The 18,410-nt window shown below is 34.9% G+C and overlaps 2 protein-coding genes across 28 annotated transcripts; both read right to left on the bottom strand.

The window, feature by feature from the left end:
• Nucleotides 1–1,173: 1,173 nt before the first annotated feature.
• LOC145793974 (uncharacterized) lies at nucleotides 1,174–6,259 on the bottom strand. Its single transcript, XM_082876893.1, has 6 exons — nucleotides 6,232–6,259; nucleotides 2,419–2,532; nucleotides 2,159–2,250; nucleotides 2,000–2,038; nucleotides 1,837–1,878; nucleotides 1,174–1,546 (listed from the first exon to the last, which is right to left on the bottom strand). The coding sequence occupies exons 1-6, from the start codon at nucleotides 6,257–6,259 to the stop codon at nucleotides 1,382–1,384; spliced, it is 480 nt and encodes a 159-aa protein (XP_082733019.1). The 3' UTR covers nucleotides 1,174–1,381.
• A 456-nt stretch (nucleotides 6,260–6,715) lies between these two features.
• Nucleotides 6,716–18,070, bottom strand: LOC145792183 (organelle RRM domain-containing protein 1, chloroplastic-like). Of its 27 annotated transcripts, none has more exons than XR_014331497.1 (17): nucleotides 17,872–18,070; nucleotides 15,646–17,597; nucleotides 15,481–15,563; nucleotides 15,033–15,168; nucleotides 14,573–14,659; nucleotides 12,263–12,562; nucleotides 11,198–11,305; nucleotides 10,627–10,708; nucleotides 10,420–10,535; nucleotides 10,055–10,118; nucleotides 9,338–9,460; nucleotides 9,125–9,246; nucleotides 8,549–8,611; nucleotides 8,323–8,429; nucleotides 7,976–8,185; nucleotides 7,604–7,841; nucleotides 6,716–7,158 (listed from the first exon to the last, which is right to left on the bottom strand). XR_014331497.1 is itself a non-coding variant. In XM_082872896.1 (13 exons), exons 9-11 carry the CDS (start codon nucleotides 8,607–8,609, stop codon nucleotides 8,066–8,068), a joined length of 228 nt encoding a protein of 75 aa, XP_082729022.1. In that variant the 5' UTR covers nucleotides 8,610–8,611; nucleotides 9,125–9,246; nucleotides 9,338–9,460; nucleotides 10,055–10,535; nucleotides 10,627–10,708; nucleotides 11,198–11,305; nucleotides 12,263–12,562; nucleotides 14,573–14,659; nucleotides 15,481–18,064; the 3' UTR covers nucleotides 6,716–7,158; nucleotides 7,604–7,841; nucleotides 7,976–8,065. The 27 variants fall into 27 exon arrangements, 3 of the variants coding, with proteins under 3 accessions (XP_082729022.1, XP_082729021.1, XP_082729020.1); XR_014331493.1 differs by having other exon boundaries at nucleotides 11,198–11,324; XR_014331489.1 differs by lacking the exon at nucleotides 15,033–15,168.
• Nucleotides 18,071–18,410: the final 340 nt, after the last annotated feature.

Below are 18,410 nucleotides of genomic sequence, written 5' to 3' on the forward strand. Positions count from 1 at the left end.
ATTTTTTAAAATTTCCTCAAGATAATTTGATTGAATGCAGTAGTTTGATTTTGCAGAAAATCAAAATTTCAACTCTTTTTCCAATTAATTTTAATGGGACTACTTCAATAAGAGACCCTTGAAAACAAAGTTTTTAATCAAATAATTGATATATGACAAAAAATAAAAGAAAAATAAGAACAAATGGGAATATCGATCTGGTTGACCCTTTGAAATTACATCATCGTCAATTTTTTATTTTTTTTACAAATGCAGTTTTATGACTTATGTTTCAAATTTGAAATACCCCAACAATTATCTTTTTATTTCAATTAAAATTGTATTAGTGGCAGTAGTGCCAGAGTCACGCGACAATTTTTGTTAACAAATTTAACACCAAATTAACAAAAAAAAAAAAAACCACATTAAACTAGCTTATAACTTACAGTCAAAGGGGCTAAAATTGAACAAAGAGATTTGAAAAATTATACTTCACTGGCTGGTAAAATATTATATGCTTCAATAATTAAAGAGATTCGAAAAGTGTACTTCCATTGATTATATGCTTCAATAATTAATCAACTAGTTGTGCAAGTAGTCATAACACCTTGTTTTAAGACCATGGGGAGCCGTAAGACAAGACAAACCAACATCATTTTTTTTGATAATTAGGTATCCGATCAATTTGCGCGCAATTCAATTATCCCCAAGACCCTGAAATTAGGCTTCGTTTGAGAACATACTAATTTAATAACTTTTGACTGAAATATGAATTAAAAAAAATTAGTATGTTTAAGATGACTTTTTAACTTTTTATGAAAAGATGTATAAAAAATAAAGAAAAAAAAGAACCTTTGACTTTTTAATATGAATTATTAACTTTTTGACTAATTTAGTAACTTTTTGACTTTTTAACTAAAAAAGAAGATTCCCAAAGGAGGCCTTAATGATCAGATAAGTCAACATCTCATATATATCAATAAGCTTTTGCTTTTACCTCAACTGCCCTTCTCTCAACTTCAGAGAAAAATAAGAAAACCCAGAAAAGAAGTAAAAAAATATCTAGTTTTAGGCATTTCCTAAGCTGTTTTTGGGTTCAAAAAAGCCTAAAAGTCATAATCCTAAAATGTTAAACTTTAATAGATTTTTTAAAGTTCCAGACTTAACACAAATAAATAATTTTAAAAAAATCACTGAGGCAAATGAATTTCCCAAAATTAATTTCTTGAATAGTTTTTACACAAATGTTACCAAACCAAACCAACTCTTCTTGTATCCCAGATAATTAAGGTCAGTTATTATTGCAACCTCAACACCTCTGAGTCTATCCATTACACCATTGACCCCTTTGTGTCCCCCTATAAAAACAAAACTGGGAAAGGGAATCTGCAAATTGGAACATTTAGTCCCTGGCATTTTTCTGGATTCTCTTATTTAGTTTGTCTTGCTCACGGTACCTTCCACGCCGTTCTTCTCTCTGCCGCTTCTTTGAAATCTGCTCGTCTTTGGCTTTCTCCACTTCATGCATTTTCCTCTTCTCCCCAACCTTAAGCTTTCGCTTCTTCATCTGCACACCAGGCAAATGAACACACAAACTTAAAGCTAAACAACATAATAAAGGAATTTTAGCTTCACTTTGCACATGTTTTTTGAGGATATGAACTCCGAATGAAATCAAAGAAAAACAACACAACAATAAAAAAACTAAATACGAACAATCATGAGATTGATATAACGCAAAAAAATTTCATCTCATCAATGCATTTTGAAGAATTCGGAGGAGCACACACAAACATGAAATTAATGTCTACAAGTACGAACAATCATAATTTAAGAATAAAGGCAATTAGTGATTACCTCATTTGCACTGAAAATCCCCGGATTTGTAAGACTGGTTATCTGGTAAGACAATGTAATTTCTTTACAATTGTGACTTGCGAGACTGCAAACTGAAAAATGATCTGGATCTAGCAACCAGTTCACAGGTGGGCTTCCCCTAGTCTAGTAGAATCATGCATACCTGATGTTTGAGATCGGCTTGCTGAATATCAAAAGCAGGCTGCAGAATCAAAGCCAACAACATTAATCTAGAAATTAACACTTAATTATGATCTCAATTTTTTGTTAACTAACTGGGAAAATAGAGATACTATATAAATTAATTTAGCAATAAAATTACCTGAGGGAAAACAAAGTCATGATTTGCGTCCCGTATAGATGGCACGAGAATCACACGTGCAGCAGAACCATATATTCCACATAATCTTGAAGCTGCAAACCATTGGAGGAAAAAAAAATTTAAAAGAAAGAAAGATAAAATCTTCTCAAACAGAAAGAAAGATAAAAATTTAAAAGAAAGAAAGATAAAAATTTAAAAATTTAAAAGAAAGAAAGATAAAAATTTAAAAATTTAATGAGAATCAAAATTGTAAAGCTTACCCTCTTTTGTAACTTCATGTTCATCACTCAAACCCAAAACCCAACCCCCCCCCCCGCCCCCCCGCCCCCCCCCAACCCCCCGCCCCAGCCCCCCCCCGCCCCCCCAACCCCCCCCTCACGTCACTCCCCTCCCCTCACTCACGTCACTCCTCTCCCCTCACTCCCTCCCTCCCCCCTTCCGGCCCACCCTCCCCTCCCCTCGCTAAGAGTGATGTGGAGAGATGAAAGGCTCAAGGAAGCTGCTTCAACGGGAGATGAAAGGTTCAAGGAAGCTGCTTCAACGGGTGATATGAATGCGAAGACGAATCCGGCAGTGACTTTCTGGGAAATGAGGTGGGTTTCAGAGAAAGAATAGGATTTACCGGTGGAATCAATGATGAGACAGGGTCTGTCTAGGAATTAAGAGAGGTTTTGGAAGCAGTAAATGTGGAGGTAGGTGGCTGGAGATGGGAATGTTAGGAAGCTTTGATTGGAAAACATGGGTTTCGGAAGATGAAGACGATTGGTTGTGCGGCGGAGGAGGAGAATGAGAGTGATGTGGAGAGATGAAAGGTTCAAGGAAGCTGCTTCAACGGGTGTTCAAGGAAGCTGCTTCAACGGGTGATCATCAAAGCACCGAAGACGAATCCGGCAGTGACTTTCTGGGAAATGAGGTGGGTTTCGGAGAAAGAATAGGATTTACCGGTGGAATCGATGATGAGACAGGGTCTGTCTAGGAATTAAGAGAGGTTTTGGAAGCAGTAAATGTGGAGGTAGGTGGTTGGAGATGGGAATGTTAGGAAGCTTTGATTGGAAAACATGGGTTTCGGAAGATGAAGACGATTGGTTGTGCGGCAGAGGAGGAGAATGAGAAAGCTTTGCCCTGTCTCTTTCAAAGAAAAGAAATAGCGAGAAGAGAAGAAAAGCGAGACCGCTCCCTCCCCTCGCCTCCCTCCCTCCCTCCCTCCCTCCCTCCCCTCCCCTCCCCTCCCCTCGGCATAGGTGGTGGTAGTGGTGTTGGCGGGGTATTGGCGGTGGTGGTGGTGGTGGTGGAATAGGGGAAGGTGTTGGTGGTGGTATAGGTGGTGGCGGGGGTATTGGTTGTGGTGGTGGAATAGGGGGAGCTGTTGGTGGTGGTGGTGGTGTTGGAGGAGGTATTGGTGGTGGCGGTGGTGGGGGTATTGGTGGGGGCGTAGGTGGTAGTGGTGGTGTTGGAGGAGGCGTTGGTGGTGGTATAGGTGGTGGTGGTGGTGTTGGAGGAGGTATTGGCGGTGGCAGTGGGGGTGTTGGTGGGGCATAGGTGGTAGTGGTGGTGTTGGAGGAGGCCGTTGGTGGTGGTATAGGTACTGGCGGGGGTGTCGGTGGCGGTGTAGGTAGTGGTGGTGCTATTGGAGGAGGTGGTGGTATAGGTGGTGGTGGTATAGGTGGTGTTGGAGGAGGTATTGGTGGTGGCCTTATCAAAGGTTTCAATGGCTGCCCCTCCCCTCCACTCCCCTATATATATACATACATATATGCGGGAAATAAAACTCAGAAAAAAATAAATAAACAAATAAATAAATTTCACTCAATTTAAAATTCCCTCCCTACTTCTCAAAAAAAAATTTTCCTCCCCATGCTCAACTATTCCTTTTTAACATTATTTCTTTCTTTTTTTGTTGGTGATGGTGGTGTTGGAGGAGGTATCCCTTTTTTTTGTTTTCATTATTTCCTTTTAATATTATTTCTTTTTTTTTTAGGTCCCGTTTGGAAACATGTTAATTTAGGTTAAGTTTGGTATATTACAAAAAAGTTAAAAAGTCAAAAAATTACTTAAAAAGTTAAAAAGTTAACACTATTCACCAAAACTTAACAATTACGGCTGCACAACTCTCAATCCTAATTTTTCCCTACAAATCAATTTTTATAATTTTTTATTACACATTTTTACATAAAAAGTTAAAAAATTAACCCAAACATCCATATTTTTTTCCTCAATTTTTTAGTCCAAAAAGACAAAAAGTGCATTTTTTTAGGACATCCCAAACAACCTCTTAGTAACTTTTTAGCTATTTGGCTAAAAATGAACTAAAAAAAACTAGTATATTTGGGATGATTTTTTGGCTTTTTACGAAAAATGTGTAAAAAATAGAGAAAAAAATGAATCTTTGACTTTTTAGTATGAGTTGTTGGCTTTTTAGCCTTTTGACTTTGACTAAAAAAAACCGAGCAATTTGAACGACTTAAAATCTGAATTACATTATATATATAATTAAATATATATTATGAGTCATTAAATGATGTTAAAATTATCAAAATCGTTAGATTATATCACTAATTATTATACACCCGAGTAATACAATACAAAATTCTAACATTTTATTTTCTTTCTCATAAATGACAAAGATTATTGGAATAGTGCATTGATACCTCGATTCTCATCTCTCTTTCATTATAAAAATAATTTTGTTTTGATCTTATTAATAATTTTAGAGTTTAATTTTAACAAATTATATAACCAATCTAGTTTTTTTATTATTATTATTTTAAAGATTGAATTTGTGGGTAATTTGGGTTTAGTCTTACTTGAATTTATTATATTCGAATCAAGTTTAAACAAACAAGTTTGGACTGCAAATCTGACTTGAGGAATTCAAAAAAAAGTTGAACTAAAAATTTGTGGCAGGACTAGAAATAGGATTGACAACTACAATTGTAAACCACAATTCCAAAAGAAAATGTTATTGTCAATTAAAATATGACTTATTACCGTGAGGTGCTGATTTATTTATAATGGTGCTATATGTATTAATTAATATAATAATTAATATATGAACATATAACGATATATTATTATTTTAAAATTATAACCCCATCTATTATATAAATTAAAAATATTTAAAAATTTTAAAATTATACCACATTATCCATTAATATATTAATTGATATACTAATTTATGGTATTATTCTTATTTATTAGTTGGTTTTCTCCATTTCTATATTTTATATTAGGAAAATGGATTTTTAATTTGCAAGTTTTGTAAGAGCTCTAAGTTTCTAATTTAAGTTTTATAATTTTATAGTTTTTAAAAATTATTTTTTTTTTTCCATTGATTAGTTTTTATTTAAACAAAAATAAATAAATAAATAAATATTAATATCCCTTTTTTTAATTTGCAAGTTTTGTAAGAGCTCTCTCCTTCCCTCTCTATTCTACTTCTGTTCTGCTCTCTTCTGGAAGTGTTCTCTCTCCTCTTCTCTATCTCTGTTCTGTTTCTCTCTCTCTTGCTCGCCGTGACCCCCCTCGTCTCTGCCCAACACTACGGCGGCGCAATAAATGGCTCCGGCAACACCACAGTCTACGCCTTCAGAGAGTGCTTGAAAGACCTTTCTCGCTCCAATTGCGATCTCTATTTCGCTCAAATCAAAACCCAGATCCTTTGTTGCCTCCCTTTTCCAATGTCTGATTCGCGATGGTTGATTGTTCTACGATGAGTGTTATTTGAGGTACGACGATTACATGTTTTTTTTTTTTTTTTTTTTGTGTTGTTTAACAATGGTGCATTTGCTGTTGGGTCTGGCTTAGTGGTTTTTTTTTTTTTTTGGTGTTGTTTAATAATGGTGTTCTCCCATCTCTTCTGTGTGGTGTTCTCCCATCTCTTCTTCTCTCACTACAAGAAATTACATTTTTCGCAACGCAATAAAATATGTTGCTAAAAGGAAAAATTCGTTAGCAAAGAGTTTTGCTGACACACAAGGCTACGTTGGCAACCCGTAGGCAAAAGTGAGTCGGCAAAAGTTTTTGCCGACGAAATTATTATTGCATTGGTAAAAGTAATGCCTTTAGCGACGAACACAGTCGTCGATAAAAGCCTTCATCCATCGTCGGCAATTTACCTTGCGTCGGTAAAAGTCATTCAAATATGATGATTGTGACACTTTTCGCGACACAAATTTGCATGGGCAAAAAATATACTTTTAGCAACAACATATGCGTCTGCAAAAGTAAACTTTTGGCGACACATTGACGTCGGTAAATGTTGCCATTTGCCAACGATTTGTTTGTCGCTAAAACTTTACTTTTGGCAATGACAAATTAGTTTTGGCAAAAAATACATTTCTACCAGCACAATATGAGTAGGCAAAAATAAACTTTTAGGGCACATTTACGTCGGTAAATGTTGCCATTTGCCAACGATTTGGTTGCCGATAAAGCTATACTTTTTTAGCAAAAAATACACTTTTAGCAACACAATATGAGTGGACAAAAATAAACTTTTGGCTACACATTTACCGACAAGTTGTTTGTCGAGAAAGCTTTACTTTTTGACAACAATAATTTTTGTAGCGGCAAAAAAAATTGAAAATCATTTATATTTTTTTATAAGATTTACATATTTACAAGAGGCATCCCTCAGGTACTACTATTACAAACTAATAACATTGATATTAAATCACCTAAAGTTGATGTGTAGACAAAAAAAATACTGTTGAAAAATATGCTTTTGGAAGCGGGTGTATAAAACCTGAAAGGATAAACTCACTAAAATACTCAAATACATCCAAATTGTGAACCCATAGTAAAAACAGCAGATAACAAAATGAAAACATGAAACTAACAACCACCCAAATTTGTAGCAGACCAGCATCTAGTAGCAGCCTGCTTCACAGCAACATTGCAGCAGCAGCAGCCCAGCAAAATTCTACAACAGCACACCGGCGGCAACAGCAGCAGCACACCGACAGCAGACCAACAAGCAACAACCATCAGCCACTAGTGCTCTGAAAAATGAGAGAAGAAAAACAGTTAATCATTGGGGGGGGGGAGGGGGGGAATTTGGGGAAATCCTCTCTAATAATAGCGAGGCAGGGTGGGTTTCCATTACGTACGGATTTAATTGCCATCCATAATTCTACCCAAAAGATTCCACCAATGAATCTCCTTCATCAACAAAATCAACAAAAAATAACTATCTACTATGTAGACAATTCAACAACAAAAAAGTAGCATGATTTAAAGACGACTGATTAAGTTGCCATTTCTTTGTAGACAACATGTGCATGACTGGGGATTATTTGATATCAAACCAATAACCCATCTTGTGCAAGTCACTATCTCGAGTACAAATGCAATGTATGTTTTTAGTAATTTCTCTAAGAACGTAATGAAAATGAACTCTTATGATTAGATGGATTAAAAAAATGATGCATTATTGTTAGAACTTACATCGTTCCTGCCACACGGGTACTGACATGAGTCATGTTGGCTGGGATAAGTTTTGGTAGACCAAAATCTGAAATTTTGGGTGTCAAGTCTTTGTCGAGGAGAATATTGCTAGTTTTGATATCTCGATGAACGATATGTGGTCGCACTTCCTCATGAAGAATGGCAAGTCCCCGTGCAATCCCAACGCAAATTCTAGTTCGTGTTCGCCAACTAAACTGGATGCTACTGTAACTTCCACCTGAAAGCCAAGGTCATGATAATGATGATGATGCTTTAAAGCTAAAGTTCGTAAATTGAGGTGCCAAATTTGTGTTTTTATGCCAATCCAACAAGTGTAAGAGTACCAAACTAAGAACGGATAGATTAAATTACCAATAAGTGTTTGCGCAAGGCTGTTATTCTCAAGGTAGTTGTAGACCAGAATTCTATGATCTTCATCCACGCAACAGCCATAGAGCTTGACTAAATTTTGTGCTCTATATCTAAAATCACTCTAATCTCTGTCAAGAACTCCTTCACTCCCTGTTTTGATTCAGGTGAAAGAACCTTTATTGCGGTAACATTCCCATTTTAAAGCCATCCCTAACCATCAATAAGCAAATTTTATTTGAAAACAATGTGTTAGTCTACAGAAGCAAGACCATAAATTAGTATTTTATTATATGATGATAAAGTTAGCATTATTGTGGAAATATGTCAACCAAATATACGCCTATTACCTTATGATCCATGCTTTCTAGAGCTAGCAGGGCATCGTCTTGACTAGTGTACTGAATAGAAGCATACCCCTTTGACCTCTTCACCTTTTCATCCATAACAAGCTTAACTGTCAGTGCAACTAGATAGAATTAGCAAACTTGAAGCATGTACTGGAACAAATAGGTAGACATGACACTTTCTTTTTCTTTTTTTCATGAACCAAGGAAAAAAATATATGAAACATACCTTCGGCTATCTGGCCAAAATTTTCCTTCCTTAAACAAGTCTCAGTGGTGGAATATGACATATCTGTCATTCATGATGCAAGGTAAGAACTTATGTCCGGGCAACAATTGATGTCATCTTGAAGAGAAATAGAGAATTTGGGCATTCAACAGATACTGAAATAGTCCATTGTCTTTCACTTAGAAGTTGAGATGAGTGCATTGCATTTGAAAGCATTTGAATATATGTACAACTACTCTTTTGCAAGTGTTAACCAAAACTACACAAATACAATTTCACAATGTCAGCTTTAATTTATAGGATAGAAAGATTACATATGTATCTACAGCATACTAGATTTCTCCTAATTCTACTAGAAAAAAGACTCAGAAATAGAGAATTTTGGCTCTTTGACCATTAAGACTTTTCTATACCCAATAAAATCACAAATAACAATCCAATAATATTCAACCTTTACAGTTTTCAACGTTCATATAATATTCAAATTCATTATAGGCTATGAACATATAATACAAATGACAAAATATAGCATGCATACACAGTCTAGTCCAAAAATAAGAATATACTAGTTGTTACCTTCCCTTCAAGATGCATGCCTGACAGGTGCAACTTCACCCACATTCCGCAACCCATTCTCTTCCAGCAAGTATTGCACTCATATCATCTGCAGTACGAAAATTCATCCCCAACTCCAAAACCTGCATTTAAAGATTTGTAATTAATAGATCATATCCAATTTTATTACAGCTGAAAGGTTTGTTGGTTCTTTAGCATACTTCTGTAACTTACATTCATGAAGCAGAGCCGAACTCTTTCCCTACTCAGTCTGTGTTCCTTAGTTGTAAATTGTATGTATAAAACAGTCCTTAATGCACCTTAGCGAGCCATTTGATGAAGATAAAAGGTTTTTATCTGTAATTTTTTTCCCAGTTTAGTTTGAAATTGCAAATATAACTTGACAATCATGATACTGTAATCTTACTTTATTCACTGAACACGGTCTCTTCAAATTCCATGAATATACATCACACATTTGGAAATTAATCTTACTGTATTGTCCTTGTAGATTAACAATCATAGAGTACAGTTTTAGACATACTAAATGCTATAATCTGCTGTTTCTGCATTACCAGTCACACAGTTGGAGGTATATTGGACAGAGCCATTGAAGCAGAGGACAAAAAACATGGAGATTTATTGAGGCTGGTGATACTTCCTCTCTTCTAACTCTCTTCTGTGTCTACTATTGGCTGTTCTGCTATACACTATGGTCACTTTAAAAATCCTTTCGTTATTTACATTATGTTACTATAATGTGAGCAGGATCATGTTGAGGGCTACCTTGAAATGTAAGCATTTTCACTTCCATCATCTAATCTAACCTACATACAGATACATCTCTAACATAATCAATGTGGCAGATCAAATAGAAAAGAAATGTAGTGAACTTCCTTACTTGACAGCAACAGAAAATTAAGTACACAAATGTGGAAAATAAAACCAAACCTTGTTCAAAAGGGCACCTGGCTGGATCCCCAAAATACTGAGACAATGAATCTGCACTTCTTCCCTGCAAGATAAATGTGTCGGTATACTTAACTAAGCAAGAACTTGCAGATTTTAACAAAAGAAAATCAAACCAAATTTACTGCTGAATTTTCCACTAAGATTAAAATTTCAGTATTGGCAAATCCCCTTTATTTTATATCTCAGCATCACTGCCAACAAACATACACTAGTTTTGTCATGAAACTAGAATTATGTACATCTATGAAGATCCAACAATTCCTTTACAAAAAGAAGAGTCAGCATTTTTCCTTTCAAGCATATTTCTAAATTTTTCTCTTTTACAGAAAACATTGTATGCCTACTCCTGGGCATAAATCAAGTTCCTGAGGTCGCTAATGCATCAATGTCATTTTATTGTTCCTTGCACGAGCATCAGACAACTTAAGTAGGCTGTCCAATTTGAATCCTATGGCAGATCCTGAAATACAAATGAGGACATCAATGCCAAAAGCTTTCCACCAAACAAAATATTACAGATCATAACATACTTCAATCTCACAGAATAATACCTCAAGCAGTGCCTTGGTTCAATGCATATCCTATAGTGAGAATCGTCTGCATTACTTGATGTAATCTTGCAGATTCTTTTACCTATAATAACGGGTATGATAGTAAGGTTCTGGGAGCTGTGTTTTTGTAAAGTGATAAAACAAAAAGGAGAGATTTAGCCCCTCAATAAAGCTTTGTATAAGGGGTGAAAAACACCACCTGGTCAAGCGAAACCATGAACATGTTAAATGGGTCATCAATCTAACTAGAGGTTCCAACTGTCTTCAAATACTTCAAAAAAAATAAAGTAGGTAGAAAGAGAGAATAAAAAGGGTTTCAATAGTTTTCAGAGTTATGCAACCACCAAACTTGACTAGTTCAAGGACCAGGGCAGTTGGAACCATCTAACAGCCTCAACTGCTGGATCCATCATTACGCACATTGGTCTTGTCTAAGTTTTCACACAACGCACCACATACTACCCCAATTCTCTTTTAACCTCACAAGAATCCACCACAAAATTAATCACAGATATAGATTGAAGAGGGAAGTTGAACAGATGAAATGGAATGCAATCAGGATTAAAAATACCTGGTGAAATTCAACAAGGAGATTATTGCTCGCAAGATATCTCTCAACTGATAAAGCAGCAATGCATCCTAAACCTGCTGCAGTTATGGCTTGCCTCCTTTCATGATCCTATATGAAGACCGGGAAACTGAAATACAAGTCTCAAAAAATTACAAGTTCAATGACTAATACAAATCTGTAAGATCATCATATACATGTTGGGCCCATTCCCTAACAGTTCATAATTTAAAATTAACCAAATTACCCTTAACTACTAAAATTTAATAAAACATAAATAAATCTATCTTGCCCATTTGTTCTCTGTAATACTTCTTTTAATACTAAATTAGAAATAATTACCTTTTAATCAATAACAAAGAGAATGTATTAAAGGAAGTTCAACAGAGAACAAGTGGCCAAGAAGTCCACCAGCACAAGCTAAAAGCAAGATAAAAAACTGAAAGATTACATATCACACACAGCTTTCCAATATCTAACAATAAAAAATAAGGAAGTCTCCTTGAAAGAGGGGGCCGATGAAGCCCAAAAATATACAAAACAGAAAATTTTATCCCATAAACCCCTTAAATCTTCTATATTTATCCTCAAACACTCCTGAATTTCTTAGCGTGTCTTAGATAAATCTAAACATACCCCGTTAATGTTAGTGCAGATTCAGCAATATGACTCGGCATAAATTGATCCTTCAAAGCACGAATAGTTATCAAAGTTATTTTCTCTAAGACTCTTTTAACATATTGAGTCCTCCATGTATACTTCACTCATTCCATAACTGTTCATCTAAGAAAGGAAATACAGTATCATGGAAATATTTGTGCACTAGGATTGCACTAAAATTGTATACATCTCTTCCACCAGATATATATGCATTTGGTGAAAGTGTCCTGCAGCAGCCAAACCTAATCTGTCCTACACCTTACTGATGGAGTTTCATTTCCCAAATGAGTAATTAATCCATTTTGAAATGCCAAAGCAGCACATTTTGGGGCATGTAATGAACCTGGAGAGTTCCATAAAATAACAAACAGAAGCAGGAAATAATCAAGTAACATTTGACATAGTTACCTGTACATCTCCGGCAGCAAATACACCTTCAATAGAAGTTTTTGCAGTACCCTCCACCAATACATAACCTTAGCTGTCAAGTTCAATTTGGCCTTCCAAAAATTGGCTATTTGGTGAATGACCTATCCCATAGAATAAGCCTTTTGCCTCAAGCACAGACTCGTCCCTAGTGTCAACTTTTCTAACCAAAATGCCAGACATTTGCCCTGTCGTATTGCTAACAATATCCAGAGTCTTTGTATTGAAGTGCACGGTGATATTTGGATTGTTGTAAACTCAGAAACATTCGCCATAATAAACCTGTTAAACAAACATTCAGGGAGTTGAAACTCAACATCTAAATTGTTCATTAGTAATTCTATTCACCAAATGGGGTGAAAAGAGCAACCCATCCCATTAAATACATCAAACTCGTATAACAAGAAAGAATCAAACTAGAACATGCATCCAAAAAGAAGGGGGCCACACACATGTGAGGGAATAGAAAACAACCACCACCATAAAGCAAACTTTGGGTCAAAGTTTCATATCCAGATATCATAATGCCCCCACACGCAATCATGTTAAACAATACAAGTTTAGGGGCAATACTCAATAACGAACTTCGGGGCAATACCACAACCAAAGAATTAGCATAAACATACCAACTAGGAAGCACAAATGCTTTTAAAAAGGTGCCCTGTGCGTATGGTGGTACGTGTTAGACACCAACACTCTTTGGACATGCCCCAACACTGTGAACGTATTGTATATTTAGCATTAGAGCATTAGAATTTCCTTTTAAGAGTTTCCTATTTTGTTCTTTCCTAATGTGTTTAGTGCATCTCTCTACTTAAGAAACATTCGGTCTTGTAATTGATTAAGAGATTAATGCAAAACTAATTTTCTCTCTTTCTCCTCTACCAAGTTCTGAGACCTTGACAATGGGGGTTATGAGAAACAACCACCCACCAATGCTGGACACACATCCTATCATTTTTCAAATCTTTTAAAACCAAACACACTTCAAACATTGGCGGCACACATCTCCCTTAGACGTGACACATGTAATTTATCTAGTCATACCGGAAGATCATTTTGGTGGTGTGCCACCCACTAGCAAGGGGCTTTTTTAATTTTAGGAATTCAAACGCCTAAAACTTCCAATTTGTTTTGGAATAGAGCTTTTTAAAATAAATATAAAAATAATGTAAATTTAAACATATTAATCCCTCTTCCTTTAGCTTTTTAAATTTGAGAATCCAAAAGCTTAAAACTTCCAATTTGTTTTAAAATAGAGGTTTTTAAAATAAATATGAGGAGTGACGTGTCAAGAAGATGATTAGTTGATATTTAAATATTCTCTAATTATCAACCAATCATCTGCTTGACACATTACTGAGTCTAGAAAGTGCATCTAAAAAGTGAACTTGTATATCATTTTCCTTATTATTATTTTGATATCTATTTATTTTTTCCCATGTCCATGTTTTTTTTATTTAAAATTTCCCTGTTAATGCGTACATATTGTATCACAGCCGCATGGTGTATACATGTATTCAGGCTTCTTATTATCCTAGCAAATCATCATATTATCTGGAAAATGTTTCCACTGGAAGCAAAATAGGAGCCATGGGTAATTTACTAATTGATTCAGGACAACACTGACCCGAAACAGTTGCTTAGGGTTGAAGATACTAACTACAGAGCTTAAGACCAGGATGACTAGTAAGCTTGCAAAATGTTGGGGGTAATAGTAGTATCTTTAGCTTGAAAAATTTATTAATCCGGGTTACCATATTATTGTAACATCCTACTGATAAGCCTCACACATTGCATAATTAAGAGCATCATACAACACCATCTAGGAAGGTAACATAGTTACCAGTGAAATATGTCTCTTTGCTTCATTAAAAGCCCATTATCATATCTAAGTATAAAAAATAAGTAATTATAACCACAGAAAACAGTTTTAAGAGCCCAGTTTTAAGAAAGCAACACTTAGTGCTATGCGCCCAAATAGTAAATTGAAAGTCTAACATGCTTTTAGAAAGCAAAGTCCTCTATTGGTCAAATATAAAACTACTCTTCAATATATCATTTAAAACAACTACAAGAAGATAAAAATAACTCTGTATTCCTATAAATTAATTGAGGTATTAATTAAACAAAAGAAAAGAGATGTACATTCTGCTAGCTGCAATTGCCGCTGATAAACAATGGAACAAAACTAATAATAAAGCGGATCTACTGCAGCACTGACAACTATGATAGAATTTGTGCAAAAAGTTGACCTTAAGTAAATTGAATTTCAAGTTTCATAAGCAGTACCTTATGTGGAAGATTGGAGTAAAGTAAAACAAATGAGAAAATTGGAAGAATGTAGAACAAAACCCTCCTATCAAGAAAAACCCCAATCTGCAACAAATATGTTACATCAAGTTAGAAAGGGGGAAATGTACTTTAACTCAAGTTGGACAATTTCAAAGAGATCCAAATTCTAAGCAACATGTATGCTGTATAGAATTTTAACTAAATGTCACTACATCAAAAGATCTGCAAACTATTATTACACTAAAACATGAATAGTTTAAGAAAAAGAAAAGCCTCGCTAGCTATTTATGCAAACAAAAACCAACTCAGAGAAGCATTTAACATTAAAGATTTTTAAATAAGTTCTTATGCTTATAAAACATGTAATATGATTAGCAGGCGAAATGACCATCAGTACTTTACTGAGCTCAAAAGAAAAAACATTTCTCGGGACCACTTTTCTAGTAAGATATAATACCCACTACACTGCACTCCAGAGTTGTTAACCATGACAATAGAGAAGAATCTGAAAAACGTAGACATCCAATCCAAGCAGCAAGCATATCTCATCACACTGTGACTGAACAACTAGCATATACACGAGAATGAGATGCCTGGCAAGGCAAGAAAGAGCTTTTTATATCAGTTTCTAGACTTACCAAAAAGAGAGGATATGAAGCAAGCAACGAGCGGGGAAGTGCTGAAGTGAAGTACCAATAAAATGGGATGTGTCTAGAGTAAATATTGAGGAACAAATAAAATATGAATTTCACAAGATACTCTAGTTATGTCAAGGGTGTATTTTGACGAGAGTTTTGAGGAATTTATGACATAAAAAGTATAATAGAGTAGCACAAACAGACCACTACCTGAGCATAGCTGAGCAGCCAAGAATTAAAACACCCAAAAAACAGTAGCAAACTTACCAACAACATAGCACACCAGAGACCATCACAGCAGCAACCATGCCCAGACCACCCTCAGCCATTGACACAGATTCCAGTGAACACTGCTTCCATATGAAGAATACATCTAATTAAACAAACTGACATATGCATAGCTCAGCTCCTATTCCTAATGCAATATTGAACCTGCTGCCATGTCATGATCCTTGCTCCATTTAGCAGCAACTAAAAGTGATAACTCAGAGCCCACCCAGCAACGGGGCAGCCTCCTTATAAGCCCAGAGAACTCGAGGCCAATCCACAGCAATAGACAACAATATCACCAACCTCAAGGCCACACTCCAAAACAGCATGTCAATTTAGTATCAGTTAGGTAAAACAGCATGTAAATCCAAATCTTTTAGAAGAAAAATTCCAATAAATATTAGAAAATACAAAGTAATTAGTTTGTAGTTAATAACATTTCTATAAGGGAGAAAAAAGAAAAATTTTAGACTTAAATTCATATACAACAAATTAGATATTAGCATATTCCTATCGATGTGTATTTTTAATAGAAGCCACTGAAGTCAAGGAGCATTTAACCAAAAAATAACATGATATGCAAAACTTCTGCACCTGCTTTCACTTTTTCTCCTTTCTCCCCCCCCTAAGGTTAGGCTCCAAACCTTCAACCCAATGCTTTTTGAAAAGGCAGAAGGATAACAATTTCTCATTTGCAAAATTCAAGAATAGGAACATTGTTACAGTTGAAAGTTAATCATGTCACATAACAAACAGAGGCTTGGTTTCAAAAAATTAAGCCTTAACATGCCTAAGAAAGTTAATCAAAACTAACAAGTAAATGACAACAACATACTGACAGTCTAGCAAGCGCAATGATTTCAGCTTATGGATGACATATAAATGGTAATTTGGCTTCTTTGTGATATTATTATCAAGAAGACTAAGAAACTGCAGCTTAGGGAGTGATGCAAGAGGATCAATCTCAACCAAATTCGTTAGTTGATTGTTAGTGAGAACCAAAGTATGCAACTTGGGCAAGAACTCTGCAAATCCACAAAACAGAACATATCAAGCTTATGTTTGCTGAATAAGCATTATATTTTGTGATTTATTCACATTTTTATTTCACCAAACTTTTCATCTCCTTGGTGATTTCTCATATATAACATGATAAGCTTCAAATATAGCCATTTTCTTTATATATATATCTATACACAAGATCCAGAGGATTGCACCCGCCCATTGATAGTGAGTATCCTGTGGAGGCCAAATGGCCCATTTCACTAGCATAGAAAATGAAGGTAGAAACATTATCAGTTATGTACAACTATTTAGATTTTTTAATAATGTTTTCATCTTTCCATTTCAAAATTATGAGTCATTCAGATAATGGCATCTAATTTAATAACTATTCATTTTGTTTTTTGCTATTTATGAAATAAAGAAGTCCATGTTACTCAAGGAGAAACAAAACAGAGCTGAAGCCAGCCATACATGAACAATTGATGCTATCACATCTTAAGTCTAAATGGCCCATTAATTCCACTCCCACAGGTCAACTACCCCTAGACCACACACAAAAAGCACTAAAAAAAGGTACAATTCATAGCTCTAAACCCCACCAATTCATAGACCTCGTATTTTTTCCCTTTTGCATAGAGAAATTGACACTCGACGCAAGGAGAGAAAGGAATTCATAGAAATTAAGTGAGGTGTTCACTTGTAATAATACTATAGAGATATAGATAGATATGTATTAAAATAACACCCACAAGAAAACAATATAAAAGCATAGGAAGAGCCAGCCATTCTTAGTGGCATTTTATCAAGCACCTAGGAGGCATAAATAACATATATATAGTTTTCTTCTCTGCTAGACAGTAGAAATAAAATAGAGATACATAGAGATACCTAAGAAAACATAGATTCACAAACATACCCAGCCAAAAACAACAAAGAGAAACAGAGAAGTAATCATCGTACACATAACACAAATCATCTTGATATGGAGAGTCACGATTTTGGTATATGTTAATATTTAGATACATACAAACATATGCAAACGTCACACAAAGACAAGGAAGAGAATCACCTCATACGAATTTTCTTTCCAGCAAAAACCTAGCACAAATCTTGAATAAAGAGAGAATGGTGAAAGTAAAATAGGAACCATTAGAAGTAAAAATCAAAATTACCTGAAAAATTGGCAATGACAACGAAACCTTAATTTTTCAATCAAAACCCCCCAAATAAAAACCCAAAATTCTCAATTTAAAACTTAACTTCTCAAAATTTTTATTTTTATTTTTCAATTAAAGTCCCCAAATCACTAAACATATACATGAAATAGAACAAATGGTGATAGAAAAATCTGAACAGAGTTTGGCTAGAAACAGAAAAATCTACCTCCAAAGGGCTTCGGGACTACCGTGTTTGCCTCTCAATCTCCACCGATTCAATTGATAGTAGAACTTTGAAGAACAACGGTTTGAAGAACCCTTTCCCCTTCCAACCAATTCACTGCCTTTCTTCTCCCTCTGTCCCACAATCAGTGTCTTGTAGGTCGCCCATGCGGTTTCGTTAAAAATCAATTTTATTGTAGTGTATGACATAAAAGATGAAATTATATAAAAATAATAAAAAGAAAATTAATTTTTTTTTAGTTTTTTAGTAGAAAAAAAATTAAACTAAGTTTATGAAAATAAAATCAAACATATTGAAATTGATAATCTAACCACATTTTTTAGAAAAGTTTAAATTAACTCAAATTAGCCATGTCAACTTAAGAGTATGTTTAGCCTTGATGGGTTCATTTTGTGATCTAATTCAATGATCACTTTAATTTTACAATTCAATAACTAGAATATTTAAAACTCTTTCAAAAGTTATAATAAAAACACAAATCAATAAATCACCTGTTTCACTAGTAAAACTTTTACCGACGA

This window comes from Camellia sinensis, chromosome 6 (genome assembly GCF_055761805.1).
Source record: "Camellia sinensis isolate YWXY chromosome 6, ASM5576180v1, whole genome shotgun sequence".
NCBI lineage: Eukaryota > Viridiplantae > Streptophyta > Magnoliopsida > Ericales > Theaceae > Camellia > Camellia sinensis.

Bases quoted from the DNA above. Each gene is read 5' to 3' on its own strand.
- LOC145793974 (XM_082876893.1), bottom strand. From the start codon at position 6,259: ATGGATGAAGGCTTTTATCGACGACTGT. The intron at 2,251-2,418 runs GTAAGCTTTACA...AATGGTTTGCAG, and splicing joins ACATGAAGTTACAAAAGAGG to CTTCAAGATTATGTGGAATA. The intron at 1,879-1,999 runs GTATGCATGATT...TTGTCTTACCAG, and splicing joins AAGCCGATCTCAAACATCAG to ATAACCAGTCTTACAAATCC.
- LOC145792183 (XM_082872894.1), bottom strand. From the start codon at position 8,618: ATGACAGATATGTCATATTCCACCACTGAGACTTGTTTAAGGAAGGAA. The intron at 8,430-8,548 runs GTATGTTTCATA...TTGCACTGACAG, and splicing joins TTTTGGCCAGATAGCCGAAG to TTAAGCTTGTTATGGATGAA. The intron at 8,126-8,322 runs GTAATAGGCGTA...GAATCAAAACAG, and splicing joins TAGAAAGCATGGATCATAAG to GGAGTGAAGGAGTTCTTGAC.